At 49.2% G+C, this 14113-nt stretch overlaps 1 protein-coding gene across 3 annotated transcripts in view; it reads right to left on the minus strand.

Moving 5' to 3' along the window:
- The window catches only part of HERC2 (HECT and RLD domain containing E3 ubiquitin protein ligase 2), a 226554-nt gene that overhangs the window by 102221 nt on the left and 110220 nt on the right, over positions 1–14113 (minus strand). For all 3 annotated transcript variants that reach the window (XM_082630800.1, XM_082630799.1, XM_082630798.1), the window contains 10 exons: positions 11942–12129; positions 10683–10875; positions 9196–9378; positions 7164–7345; positions 6486–6633; positions 6209–6405; positions 5738–5968; positions 4749–4887; positions 3187–3330; positions 411–553 (listed from right to left, as the gene is read on the minus strand). In XM_082630800.1, the coding sequence (XP_082486926.1) occupies positions 411–553; positions 3187–3330; positions 4749–4887; positions 5738–5968; positions 6209–6405; positions 6486–6633; positions 7164–7345; positions 9196–9378; positions 10683–10875; positions 11942–12129 (1748 nt within the window). The remainder of the gene's footprint in view (positions 1–410; positions 554–3186; positions 3331–4748; positions 4888–5737; positions 5969–6208; positions 6406–6485; positions 6634–7163; positions 7346–9195; positions 9379–10682; positions 10876–11941; positions 12130–14113) is intronic.

Here is a 14113-nt window from a genome sequence, read left to right on the forward strand (position 1 = left end):
TGAGAGCCTGGCAGCAACAAGGCATGCTCAAGACAGGCTTTGGCGTGAGTGAAACAAATGAGCAAGCGCCATGTTCCTAGGTCTAATGGGGCTCCTTCAATAATAATATTTCCTGGAAAAAGATCCCTCCCTGAATATTTGAGCATTAACCCAAACGCTGAATCTAGTTAATTTTTACAAATAATTCACAGAAACTTTAAATAAGATTCAACTTTAACTCATTCATTCTCTAACTAGTATTGTAATATATTCTATGACAAACATGGTTAAAACCTACCTAGTCATAAGAATTACTTCGGCATATCATTTAAAATTCAGACTGTATCTTTAAGAAAATACACATCTAGGAAAAAAAAAGTTGTTCACCATCTAATGCACTGGATTAGAACTGCCAAGGCTACTGACTGTACCTCAAGCTCCTGTTTGTCAAATATGGCCTTCACTGGAGACGGCTGGGTGGCCGAGGCCAATAACTGCTGCAAGAGGATCATTGGGGGCTGTGGCCCTTCAGGAGACATGTCCCCAAGGTCAGGGGATGCGGCTGCTCCATCATCTGAATTTAAAAACAAAATATGGATGACACTGTATTTCCAACAGCAAACATCTCCTTACTACAAAAGATAGTGCACTGAGCATGTTAAACCAGGTATGATTTCTACCTCATCAAGCATCAGATTACCAAAATCTTCAAGGCTTTTTCCACTCCCTGCTTTTTGGCCTTGGTACTTCTTTAGTTCATCTGTCTGTGTCTTTAGAGCCAACCAAAGCTACCTCCCAGATTCCTGCCCTTGGTCCAGTTCTTAACTTTCTCCATCTTGGTGCTCACTCACTGCTCCAGAAACCCCTTCTATGGACACTCCCAAGTCTGTATCTCTAGCCCTGGTTTTTCTGTTAACCCTTGTTCAGACTATAAACTGACACCAATTCCAAATATGACGTGTGGTCAGGGTGATGTCTTTTGTTGTAATCTGAGCTGCTTCGGGTGAGGTGTCTGGCACTTCTTGTTTGCCCTGGGACCACTGATAGCCAGGTTTGGTTACAATTTCAACTAATCCTCTAGACCAGAGGTTGTAAATCGTCTCGAAGTGCCAGAGAGTCAACAGTTTAGGCTTACCGACCACAGGGTCTGTCACAACTACTCAACTCTGCCACTGAGGTGTGACAGCGGCCAGAGATGACATGTAAACAAGCAGGTGCAGCTATGTTCCCAAAGAACTTTATAAAACAGGTGGCCGCGGTGGATTTTTTAAGCCCTGTCCTAGACAGCTCCATCTGGAGCCCTCGATCCGCCCCAAGTATGGGAAGGTAGTCCTGATTCAGCGTTGCCATAGCTCTTCATCGGGTGACCACATAACAGCCAATCCAATTCCCTGCGCCCTGGTTCCTGATCTTCTAATACAACTGTGGATTGTCTTCAAGGTCCCTAATGTCTAATACGGAATGAATCTGCACTTCCATTAGATTCCGCTCATACTCAGCACGTCATATGTAAATTCATGATGCCCTCTGAAGTCTAGGAAACAAAACGCAACACCCCACACTGCACTGGGCTTTTCTAGTTTTTGTCAACAGCCCTCCTCCCTATCCTCCCTATAACTCAAGCTTGAAACGTTAGCCATCTTTGACTTTTCGCTAGTTTTCCAAAAAGATACCATCTCAAAGACTACGACATCACCGTGTCTACTGATTCCTCCTTTCCGTTTTTCATGCCTTCCCCTGGAAGACACCTTACCACTTGACACAGTTGCCCCCATCTCCATGATCTCCTGTTTCAAACACTCCTATAACTCACTAGCGTATGTATTTATCTTCCTCAACGTCAATCCCTGTCATGACAGGCGCTGCCACAGCTTTCCCAGTCAGCCTTACCTCTCATTCTGGTAGTCAGGGCACTCGACCACAGGACTTCAACTGACCTCTCCAGCTTTAGCCCCACAGTCCTCAATAAACCCTGAGCTCCTTACAAAGCTCAGCACCCACATACTTACTGTTTATGCCTGGGCTCCTACCGTGTCCTCCCGCGGGACGGAGACGCCTCAGTACCCTGCACCCAGGGTCTGCCACACACTTCCGAGGCTGCTCTCCCCAGCCCTCGGCTGCCAGCATCCCCCAGACACCTGTGAACCTGTGCTCACACGTCTTACAGCACACAGGCCCGTACCTTGGACAGAGTCATCTGCGTCCATTTTCTATCCCCACCCTCACCCCAGAGAGTAAAAAATCATAAACAAGGACTATCTTGTTCCCCATAATCTTTAACACAATGTCTTTCAATAATAGGTAACCAAAAAATATTTCACAGCTTTGGCTTTTTTTCTATTCAAAGTGATATGAACTCATTCCAGAAAACTGAGGTAATACGGAAGAGTACACAGAAGATAAAGTCAGCTGCAATCCTACTGTCATTGTTTCGGTAAGCAGATGAATCTATGGCAAATCTACAGACAGATGTACATAGCAATGAGCTTTTTTGTTTATCATTTTCAAGCTTCCATGGCATTAACATATATACATATAGCATCACTGTGAATGGCGCCATGGTATTCCACGGCATGGGTACCTCACCTACTAACGGGCATTTAGGTGTCTCCAGTTTTCATCACAAAAACAATACCAACAGAACAGCCATAATGAGCAGCTGCAAACACGCATCTCCACGCCGTTTCACGTGATAAATTCCCACAAGATGACTTGCTAATCAGTGGATATACAGATACAGATATGCGTGTGTATGCATTTGAAGTCTAAGGTTTCCTCAGGTGCCCATTAAATGGTTGTACCGACTTACATTCCCGCTAGCGAAGTGTTAGAGCAGGGCCGCTTTACGTGCACGTGCACCACCTTAGGGCCTTGTGCCACGTGCAGACCCTGATTCCTTAGCTCTGGGGTGCGGCCTGAGGGTCCACATTTCTCCACGTCCCGACGTGCCATCACTGCTGCCGGTCCTCGGGCCGCACGTTAACGAGTGCGGCGGCAGAGCGCCGTTTCCCCTCCCTCCCCACCAAATCCCCTCGGGCTTTGTCTATCACTTTTCGTCAGCTACTAGCCAGGCTGCACACCTTCCCCGTACATGTAGAAGCCATCTGTACCTGCCCTTTTATGCACTGCCTGTTCATGCTCCTCGCCTGTTTCCTATTGGGGTGTCTGCCTTTCTGACACATTCAGAAGGGCTCCTTAAGAAGATACCTGTATGAGCAGCTGCGGCCTCCTGAACAGCTGGCTGAGACAAGATCTGCCTGAGCTGGTCCTGGTGGGAAAGCAGAGCACGGCCCGCCTTCAGAATGTACAGCTTTAGCTGCTGGCACCTCAGCAGGTCCAAGTCTACTTGTCCTGTGGGGGAAAAAAAGGACTCAGCAGGAATGGAACACGCTGCTTGGGCTCTCCCCCTCAGCAGCTGTACAGCCCTGAGGAAGGCACTGCCCTGAGGGACTCAGCTGACCATGTCAAAGCCTGTCCATAACGTAGGACTTGCCTTTCCCAGTGTTGTGGGTAAGCATCCTCTACCTCCCTCATGTCTTCTCCCTTTCGCGCTCCCCATGCATTACCTCGGGATGGGGCGAGTATTAGACGGTTTAACACAGTTAGAACCATGGTAGCTACTGCCAGTATAATCAAATATTTCCCAAATTGCTGAAATTTCAACCAGATACCTACATCACAAATAAAATACTTTCACCTTGTCTTCCCAAGGCGCCTATGAGACACTTTTGTCAGATACTCACAGCATACAGTTCTCTAACTCATCAAAACCAGCGCACCCTACAGAATCTTATCTAAACAAATGACGGCAGTAATGTCCACGGGTGGACTGAGGAAAGCCCGTGGGGAAGCCACCACAAGGATGGTAGGCAGACCACAAGGAGAGCTGGACCACAGTCACAGCAGCAGCATTCCAAAGCAGGACATGCTGGAGGCCATGGAAGGCAGCGTGGGGACGTGGGAATGTGGGACGGGAGGACACAGGAAGAGCCAGAGGTGCCACTGGGGCACCAAGCTCGAGTACCTGGCGGACAGGGTTATTCACTGTGACAGGAAACACCGGCTAAGGGACACAGTGAGTTGAATTGTTGACGTGCTGTGGTTTACATGCACCCGGCCCTCTAGCCAGAGACGTGAACTGGAGATCCAGAGTTCAAGGTGTTTACCGTCATAAACACTGCAGCAGCCATTACAGGAATGGGGAGAAATGGGTGAGAAAACTCAAGAAGGGTGGGCAGAAAGATCAAGAAGTTATGGGTGAAACCGCAAGGATTTCCAATGTGCAAACAACAGTCAGGGAGAAGAACTCTCAAAGAATATGTGAGGGGCCACGTAAGGAAAGTCCGGTGAGCAGTGGAAGAGGAAGAATTCAAGCACGGGTGGCCTTGGTCTTCGACGGGCGGCCAGCATCCAGACACCACGCGAGGCAGGTCCAAACACACAGGCCCTGCTAGGTACGGTTGTGCAGAGGCCAGGGGGTAGATGGGGAGGGGGAAAGAACACAGACCCCTCTTCAAAGAGTGTGCGCAGAATGACGCTGGCACCGGGAGGTAGGGAGGCCTGGGTTCTTCAGGTGCCACCCCCGCCACGGCATCATGCTTTGCATCACACGCTCTCATCTCCACACCCACCGTCACTCAACCAGTGGCCATCCATCTGAACCCAAAGACTTCAGCCGTGACAGAACCTGCTCTGACAAAACAGCAAACACTGTGCAGACAACCCTAGTTAAGACTGTAGCTGTTTCATCACGAAGGGCGTGTACTGACCTGCAAAACCCTGTTTAGGTGACTTCTTTATTTTGTGTTTTTCCAATCTGCTTCCAGCAAGGTTCACCAGCTGAGCCCAGACCGAGAGCATGGGCTCCGTGAAGGGCAAGTTGGTGACGCTGAACGCCGCAGCAGGGAGCTGGAGAGGGAGCACAGAAACCTTCAGAGTGTGTCCGACGAGAAGGAGAAATGAATGCTCTGAAAGTTATCATAACTATGACTCTTAATTCTGAAGTAACACACACGTTCATAAGCCTTTCTAGATCTGAAAATAATTGTAAAAAGACGACCCCAAATGCAAGATCAAGACTTACATATATAGTAAATATAACCTAAATTAATTTTTTCTTCACCGACTTGTTAAACAATAATTACATCGTGGTGGTAGTTATTAACTTCTTAGGTATTTTCTATACATTTCAAATTTTCTACAACATGCATATATTCCTATAGTAATCAAAAACAGTATTTTATTGAAAGATATAGGCAAACTGCACTTGGGTTACATCAAAGTCATATAAATCACTCACTTTCCCTATGGATCCCTAATTCACAGATTGAAGACGACAGTAGCTGCCACATAAGTCATGTCACTCAACATAGTCATTAAGCATTTTCAACGTGAAAAAAAGATCATTTTTTTAAAGGAGTCGTTTTTAGGTTTTTTTGAAAGTTGAGTCGTTCAATAAAAAATAAATTTCATAAATTCACAGTTTGAAAAAAAGAAAACTTATACTTACACAGGACCCTCTAAATTGCTAGTGCCCTTTCGTGTCTTTTGAGGCTAAAATAAGACACATGAACTACTAATCTATATGCAACCCTGTGAGATAGGCCCTGTTAATCAAAGGAAGAAAGACAGATGGTCTTCCTCAAGTTGGGTAGCTTCCTAGAAGGCCAACCTCAACTACAAGAATCAAGCTCTTCCCAGGTCTAGCATAAAACCCCTTTGCCTCATTACCTAGTAACCCGAACACAAGTTCACCTACTGGCTTCAGCTGATTCAGTGGGCAAACGCGACACGTCCGCATGTCGGAGAACTGCACGGTGATTTTGCCCTTCGGGGTGATGCGAGTCACGGTGCCTTCTCCAAACTCATCATGCATGACTTGTCCCCCTAGTCGCAACCGACCGTCAATGCCTCCAATCACAGCCAGGACTGCCATGAGGCCCCCCACCTCAGGGGTCTCAGAGTCAGGAAAGTAGTCCTCTAACAGAGCCTAATGCAGACAGACAGCAAGCTTGTAGACGAGAGCCCAGGGGCTGCCTGTCTCCTACACACTTGCAATTAAGCCGGATTCACTTTTACGTTAGTTTCCCTCAATAACTTTTTCCAGTAAAAAATATTTGCAAATACATCCTTGAACAAAATACACAGCGTTTAAAAAGGTAACTTGAAAGTTAAATCAGCATTCTACAGACAAAGACTAGCAGCTGTGAAAAGGCGGTGCGGCACCCACCCCCTCTGCCGGCTCTCCCGCGCAGCCGGCGGTGACGCAGTGCAGCTGCGAGTTGATGTACTTGTTGATGAGTCCGTTCCACTGGCCCAGGGAGTGCAGGGTGCGGAGCAGCGCCACCGCCTCCTCCGCCAACGTGCTGCTGTGCGTGGCCGTCAGGGAGGCCTGCGGCCGGGCCCTCCGTCTCCTCAGCGTGGATTCTGCAAGAAACACGCGCAGGAGGGCCTCGTGACGCCCTGCTCGCTTACCCAGGACACCGGTAAGGGGGAGAGCTGCCCACCTCTGAGGAACGGGACATCCGAAGAGCAGGTGGTGAGCAAGCGCCCCAGGAAACCGAACAGCTTCTCCACAAGGCACTCCATGTCCCTTGCCCGTTCCGTCTTGTCCCACGACGGAAGTACCGCTTGCAGTAAATGTACAGCTAAGATCTGATAAGGGCAATTGAGAAGAGCGAGCATTAAAGAAAGCCGCTGCCTGACACATTAGGAGGTTTTACTTTATTTTTTGTTCCTGTAACACAGTTAGTCCATGTGAAAATTCTAATATTCATTATTTTACAGCAAGGTAATTACATCCAAGTTGATCAGTGATATGGATTATCAGAGGTTAAAAAATAAGCTCCATTACACATGCAGATACTCATTTAATTAAAAAATAACTCCTTTTCGTTGAATTCTTCTCAAGACTATTATACCACAGCTCCCGTGAAGCATATCAGAGCAGCTGGTAGGATTTATCATTTCACAGAAAAGCAAGTCAGCTAAGGCTTACAACTGAATCAATTTAAAAATAATCAATTTCCTCAGCCTCTGAACTCTAGAAAACCTACTGTGTCAGTTCCAGTTCTTTTCTGCCCTCAGGCACCTAACGACGAGGGCCAGCTCGACGCCACCTCTGATGGGGCTCCCACAGTCCCACAACCCACGCAGAGCGGGGATCAGTCCGGCAGCACCGTTACCTGCCGCTGCAGCGAGGCGGCGGTGAAAGGCGCGTGTCCCTCCACGACCTTCGTGAGCAGCGCGATCCAGGGCGGGGAGCTGAGGGCGGCGCACATGTGCGGCGTGAGGGCGATGCTGCGCACGAAGCCCAGGGTGCACCAGCTCCGGTGCTGCTCCCGGCTCACCAGCCTGCTGGGGGAGGCTGCCGGAGCAAGACAGACCAGCTTGGTACCCCACTTCCAGAAATAAATGCCCAGTACAACTTTTAACTTACCTACGCCACGTTACTTTCAATAAATAAGCTCCTTTACAAATATATTACAGTTTCAATTATTCTACATGAGAGGAACAGGAGGACCTGCGACTTAGCTCAAGGAACACTTTACATTTTAAAAATCTCTAAGGTGCGTGGAGCAACTCAAACTCGCTCAGGAATTTCCTCTACTTACTGTCTCTAAGCGGTAGGAAAACAATTCACAACTCAATAGCAGTTATCTGTGGGAGGACATCTGGTACAGGCTGTAAATCTCACATGTTTTAACTATCCCCCATGAGCTTGTTTATATTTGATCTGCATCCTAAATTTCCAATCCAAGTTTAAGAAGGCTACGATAGGAGAATGAGAATAAGAGGCTTTCACAGGGCTTAGTTTACCCGCTGGGACTCTGCCGAGAGCATGACCCTATCTGCTCCTCCCCGGTCTCCACCAGTAGACACGTGGGGCTTCCGGGCCCTCCTGGCTGGCAGAGGCCCTGAGGTGGGGTCACGCCACGTGACCTGCTCAGAGCCCGGACCAGCTCCCACGGCCCAGCCCTCCTGCTCCCCAGGCCTCCAGGGACACCACCCTTCAGACATGGTCTCTCCCACACGCAGTCACACTCACCCACACACGTGCACAGGCACTTGCACCCCAGCACGTCTCGGGTACGCACTCTCACGGCCACTCACAATCACTCACACATACCCGGTTACACACATCCACACTCAGTCTCACACTCACGTGTACACACACACATGCACTCAAACCTGCACACGTACACACACACGTTTGCTCCCCTCCCTTCCTCAACTTCTCCCACACTTACACATACTCACGTTCACATACTCAACACACTTTTGTAGGCTGAATTGTATCCCCCAAAATCCATGTTCACCCAGAACCTCAGACGTGACCTTCTTTGGAAATAAACTCTTCACAGATGTAAGTAAGGTAAGGACTGAGATGACATTATACTGCCTTAGGGTGAAGCCCAAATCCAGTGAAAGCCCTTACGAGAGGCAGAGAAGAACAGAGGAGGCATCCAAGCGAAGATGAGAGGAAACTGGCATGATGCGGCCACAAGCCAAGGAACGCTGGAGCTACCACAGCTCAAAGAGAAAACGAGGGGCCCTCCCCCGGAGTGCTGGGACGGGGCACAGGCCTGGCGGCACCTTGATTTTGGACTTCCGGTATCCAGAATTCCGAGAGAATGACGTTGTTGCTTTAACCCACTGTGAAGGGTTGAACTGTGTTCAGTCCTAACCCCTACTACCTCAGAATGGGACCTTCTTTGGAAACAGGGCCATGGCAGATGTGACTAGTTTACATGAGGTTAAACTAGATTAGGGCGCGTCCTTAATCCAATGTAATTGATGTCCTTATAAAAAGGGGAAATTTGGAGACAGACACACGCAGGGAGAATGCCGTGTGAAGATGAGGGCAGAGATCTACAAGCCAAGGAATGCCAAAGATTGCCAGCAAAGCATCAGAAATTAGGGGAGGGGCCTGGAACAGATCCTTCCTGCCCTCATAGTCCTCAGAAGGAACTTGCCTGGCTGACACCTTGGTCTTGAACTTCTAGCCTCCAGAACTGTGAAGAAACAAATTTCTGTTATTGAGGCTGCTAGATCGTGGTACTTTGATGTGGCAGCTCAAGCAAACCAGTACACCACGTCTGTGGTGATTCGTTCCAGCAGCAGCCCTATGACACGGACACACACACCCACACAAAAACACGTGACAAATCCACAGCCCACTTCTGCCTCCTTGGCCCACAACTGTCCACCGCATACACGTCTTGTCTGCCGTTCCACTCTCCACCAGCATTCGCAGCAGCCCACACAGGGTCTGGACGGCTTCGCTCTGCATAACTTCGGCGTGGACCCCAGCGGAAAGACACAGCGTCTGCAGTAAGTTTACAGTGCTGGTACGCATCACTGCAGTGGGGTGAATGCTCCTTTCAATGTGTTCAGCTTCTGAAAAAAAGAATCAAAGTAAGGAACTACACTCCCAAATAAACTGGAAAATGTCCCTGCATGTAACTCAAGGGATTTAATACCACATTCTTCGTTTCTCACTGTGGAAAGGGAAGCAGCTCTTTGCAATGAAAGACGGAATTCAGGATGCACAAATGCTCACCCTAATCAGCTCTGGCCCCACCTTACTCAAAGGAAACAAGCCTTTTAAATTGCAGTTAAATTTTTTAAAGCAATCTCAGCATACAGTTCAGAAGCACTAAAACGATTTCAAGGTTCCAACTTATCAAATGTCAAAAGCTGGCTGCTGATGAGCTGGCTATGCCCCGACGAAGATGAGGTGGCCGCCTCCAAGGAGGCGGAGCCTGGTGCTCACACGTCCAGGCCATCGGCCTCTGGATGAGGAAGACACGACTGGGCCACCTCTCTGTCACTCGGCCTGCCCTGCTCAAGGCCCAACTTCACAAGCGAAGCCCCCAGGCAGAGAGCTGGGAGGAGGGACACCTGGCCTGGACACTGTCGGATACAGTGATAACAAACCAGCACCAACTATCTAGGCAGGGCCACACAGCTTCCCGCACGCTACCCCTAACATGCCCAAGACAGGGGTCATCCGTTTACATCTGACATGCATGGAGCAGCCTGCACACGCGATGGGCACAGAACACAGCCTGTGCCACCTTCCACGCCACCCCTTCTCTAGCGAGCTCAGCCTCTTGGGTCTCCTCTCCTAACCATAAGAGTGACCTTGAGAGCCTGCCATGCTACGCATACAGCAGACGCCTGAGCCCCAAGAATCAGTGCCAGCTTCCTAGACAGTCTCACCAAGATCGGCATCCCAGGGTCTTTCAGACGCGTCTCAAAAAATGTCATGAAGCCCTCCTCCCACAGCCTTACCTCTCCTTCCAGGGTTAACTTCCTGAGGTCACTCTACGTTCTCACCCTCACTGTCTCCAAGGCAGTAAAGTACTGACTAACTCCACATTATGTGCCACATTCTGGGGGAAGGTGAAAGAAGGAAGAACACGTGCTCAGGGCACGGTGAGGCAATGCCCGCAACTCCAGGAACAGGCTCAGGGACACCAGGAGGCCCCCCAGAGGAGAGGACACAGCAAGCCCCCCACTGCCTCACCCCGCCCCCACAACTGTCTCCGAGGCGAAATGGGGAGTCAAGTCCCTCAGAATCACCTGGGGCCCGTCAACCGGACCTTCAGGGAAAGCCTGACCTACAGAGCGCCTCTCTCACTCCCAGATGAAAGGACGGGCAGCCGACACACAGCCTGCCAGGTCCCCCGGGCACCCACCGGAGTCGTCCTCCGTGTCCGAGTCGTCTGCCGAGGGCTGCGCAGAGGCCGGAAGCTCCGCCAGCTTCAGGTCGTACTTGCCCTCCTTGCCCATCCTGTAGGAGTTGGTGCTGCCTGTGTCCCACTGGACCCTGATCCAGCCGTCCTCGCCAAGCTCGCCAATCACGCGGCCGAGGCCAGGAGGAGGTCCGTCCTGAGGAAGCCAAAGCAGAGACTGGTTAAAGGTGTGCGGGCCCGTCTGTCACAGGAACACTGCCTGTGAGGGGGGCTGCAGCACCCCGAGCCCACAGGGGGCTCCTAACCCGCCTCCGTGCCCAGCTCACATCATCACTGTAAAGCGAACACCGGGACGAACGTGCTCGCATTCCTTCACCAGGGAGGTGAGCGGGGAAAGTAGCACCTCAGTGAGCGTGCTCTCTGAGCCAATGCACAGACCAGACTTCCCAGCCTGCTCCTTGGCCCCTCAACCCCTCCTGGGGCTTCACGAGGTCAGACACCTCCAACAAGCACCAGTATCCCCTCGTTTTCCCCCAGATCTTAGAGTGAACCTCTACCTCTCAGTTCTAGGAGGAGAAGCTGTTTTTAGGATGCTGCTACCTGTTCCAGTCACTCTGATCTCTGAAATGATTCTCAGCAGGCATGTGCTTAAGAGTGAGGCTGAGAAAACCTGGACGTGACAAGAACGCTCCACATCACAGAAGGGCGAGTGCCGTCCTCAGCTAGTGGCTCCAGGACCGGCACAGAGCCCGGCCCCCGACCTCTACTTGGGGCGCCCTGACAGAGACATAGGAGCAAAGTGCTGGGGGAGAAGCGGAAAGATGGGCACCACCCCAGCAGGTGCCTGTGGCCCCTGGGTCCGCACGCCTTACCGGCACACGGCCGTGAGCCCACAGAGGCGGTGCCAGAGCTTTCCCGACATGATTATTCAGGTGAGGGTTACTCTCTCCTGCCCCCTCTCACGCTTGTTCTGGGCTGCGCCTCAAGTCGAGCCTATGCCAGGAGCTTCCTGAGAAGAGTCGCCACTCCTCATAGACTCGATCCTGTTCAAGGGCCCTACAGCAGGCCGCTGCTGCTCTCTACTGGTTTTGAGATTCTACTCACCTGCCCGGAAACCAACAACTACATCACCTGTCAATCACACATGTCCTTGAGTGAGGTGGGTATTTATTCCAGTTTCCACCTACTCACAGCACGCAAGTCAGGATGTGCAGAAGGTGACTAACGTATGGCTGATGTGTTCAAGTCAAATCTCTAAGTACCTGATCACCCCATTTCCAGTCCACGCCTCTCATGACCCTCGTTCCAATCTTCATCATGGCGGCCAGCTCTGGCCCCGAAACTGGGAGCTGTACCGGGGCTGTTTCTTTCCGTGTCTCTTCCAAAACTGTGGCAGAAGCTCCTCGGGCGGAAGAGTTCATATCTTCTTCAACATTATCACAACTAGGGCCTATCAGAGCATCAAAACCAGCAGATGAGCCAGTAAGTAGTTACAACTTCCTAATCTTGATATATGTTTTTTAAGAAATATTACGTATGAATGAAGATAATAATTGTAAAGAATCCATAGTATATTTTTTTACCTATCCAACAAATACCATGAAAAATTTCCTGATGAGAACTAAAATTTTTAAAAAGGTTAAGTGGAGGACAAAGTATATAAATATGTATCAGAAGATGTAAAAGATATAAAAATTCTAGGAAAGACATATACTCTATTTCTAGGAGTTAGGCCCCACTCCAAAGAACAAAATGATTTTATTAGAGAGACACTCATCACTCATATTTTTATTAGAACAGAAAAACAAAAAACAACCACCTAAATGTTTAACAGTGTGAGAAATTAACAAACTTTAGTTACAGTAAAGAAAAGAGCTGACAGAGCAGGCCTGACACTGCTGTCCCTAGAAAGCCTGTTTGCAAGTTGGCCATCAGCTGGCCTCTGGGAACCTGGATTTCGTGAGGGCTCCCACCATCCCCTCACTGCCAAGAATGCAACCCTGTGCCTAAACTGTTTGCACAAACAACACGGTCTCTGCTGAAACCTGCTTCCTTCTGGGGGGGCTGAAACTTACTCAAGTGCCAGGCAGAGATGCCTGCATGACCTGCCCCAGTGAAAGCACAGGGCACGAGTCTCCACACTTTGCATGTGAAGACAACACTTCACGTGTGTGGTCACAACTCTTTGCTGGGGGAAGTAAGTGCACCCTGTGGGTCTCCGCTGGGAGAGGACTTGTGTCTAGTTTCTTCCAGACTCTGCCCACATGCCATCGTTGATTTTGCTTTCTATTCTTTCACTGTAATAAACTTTAGCCCTAAGTATGACTATATCTGGAGTATTGTGAGGCCTGCTAGCGAATCATTAAAACTGGGGGTGGTCTTGGGGACCCTGACACAGGGACGACAGCAACGGGATTCTCTAGAACAACCCTGAGTCACTGAGATATTGCAAAAGCTTTGTTCGGTACAAGGAAGAATGAAGGGATGGGACATGATGAATATTTGGTCCCTGGTGGCCATGGAACCACCCATAATATAAAACAGAAGCTGACCCGTCAGCTGTGAGAAATAAAACTTACTAATATATTTGAAAACAGTAAATTCAACCCCAGGAGCCAGCCTGCTGGACCGAGGGAGGGGAAGGCACATCCCTGGGAACCCTCTGGTCTTTGTTCCGTCTCCGCGAAAGAGGAAAAAGGGCCCCAAACATTCCCAAAGCTGGGCTTGGGTGGGTTAAAAATGTAAAGTTTGTGCTCCACTCTCCTCCAAGAGGGAGAAAAAAAAGGTTATTCAATTCCCAGGTCTGGAGTAAAAGCTTTAGATAAACTGAAGGGAAAAACAGTCTTTTCTTCAGCCTGGCAGTGCCTCTGTGAGGCCCCAGAAGGGGCAAGGGCTGCATTCCATCTGGGATCTCCCCTGGCAGCTGTAATGTTAACCCTGTAAATGCTGAATTTGCTGCTGTTTTACATTTTGCAATAAGAAAAAAAGGAAAATCTTTTTTTTAAGTGGCTTTGTATTTTGTGGCTATTGTATGTAGATGTATACATAAAACTTAATATAAAACATATGCTTATAATTTCTTGTGTGAAAGAGAAATCACCTTGATCAGAGAAAGCAACAAAGATAGATATGTATGCATTGGACACAACTCCCTGGCTTTTTGCAGGCAGTAGGCTGATTGGAATTTAAACTCTTGAGTGCTGTTAACAGAGGAATCCCCCATAATTAATGATCTGTGCTATGACTTTTACCTACTGGAGTCTCTGGAAAAAAGGGAGACAACAGAAAAAGAAAGGCAATTTCTAGATGAAAATACACTTTCAAGATTTTTAAAAACAATTTTTAGTTGCTAATGAGGTCTGAGCAATCAGATGTTGACTGACGGTATGGCGTGTATTTCTGAATGGTCGTGTGGGCACAAAGACGGACAAAAT

This window comes from Mesoplodon mirus (assembly GCF_964341445.2).
Source record: "Mesoplodon mirus genome assembly, chromosome: 8".
In the NCBI taxonomy this organism is placed as follows: Eukaryota; Metazoa; Chordata; class Mammalia; order Artiodactyla; family Ziphiidae; genus Mesoplodon; species Mesoplodon mirus.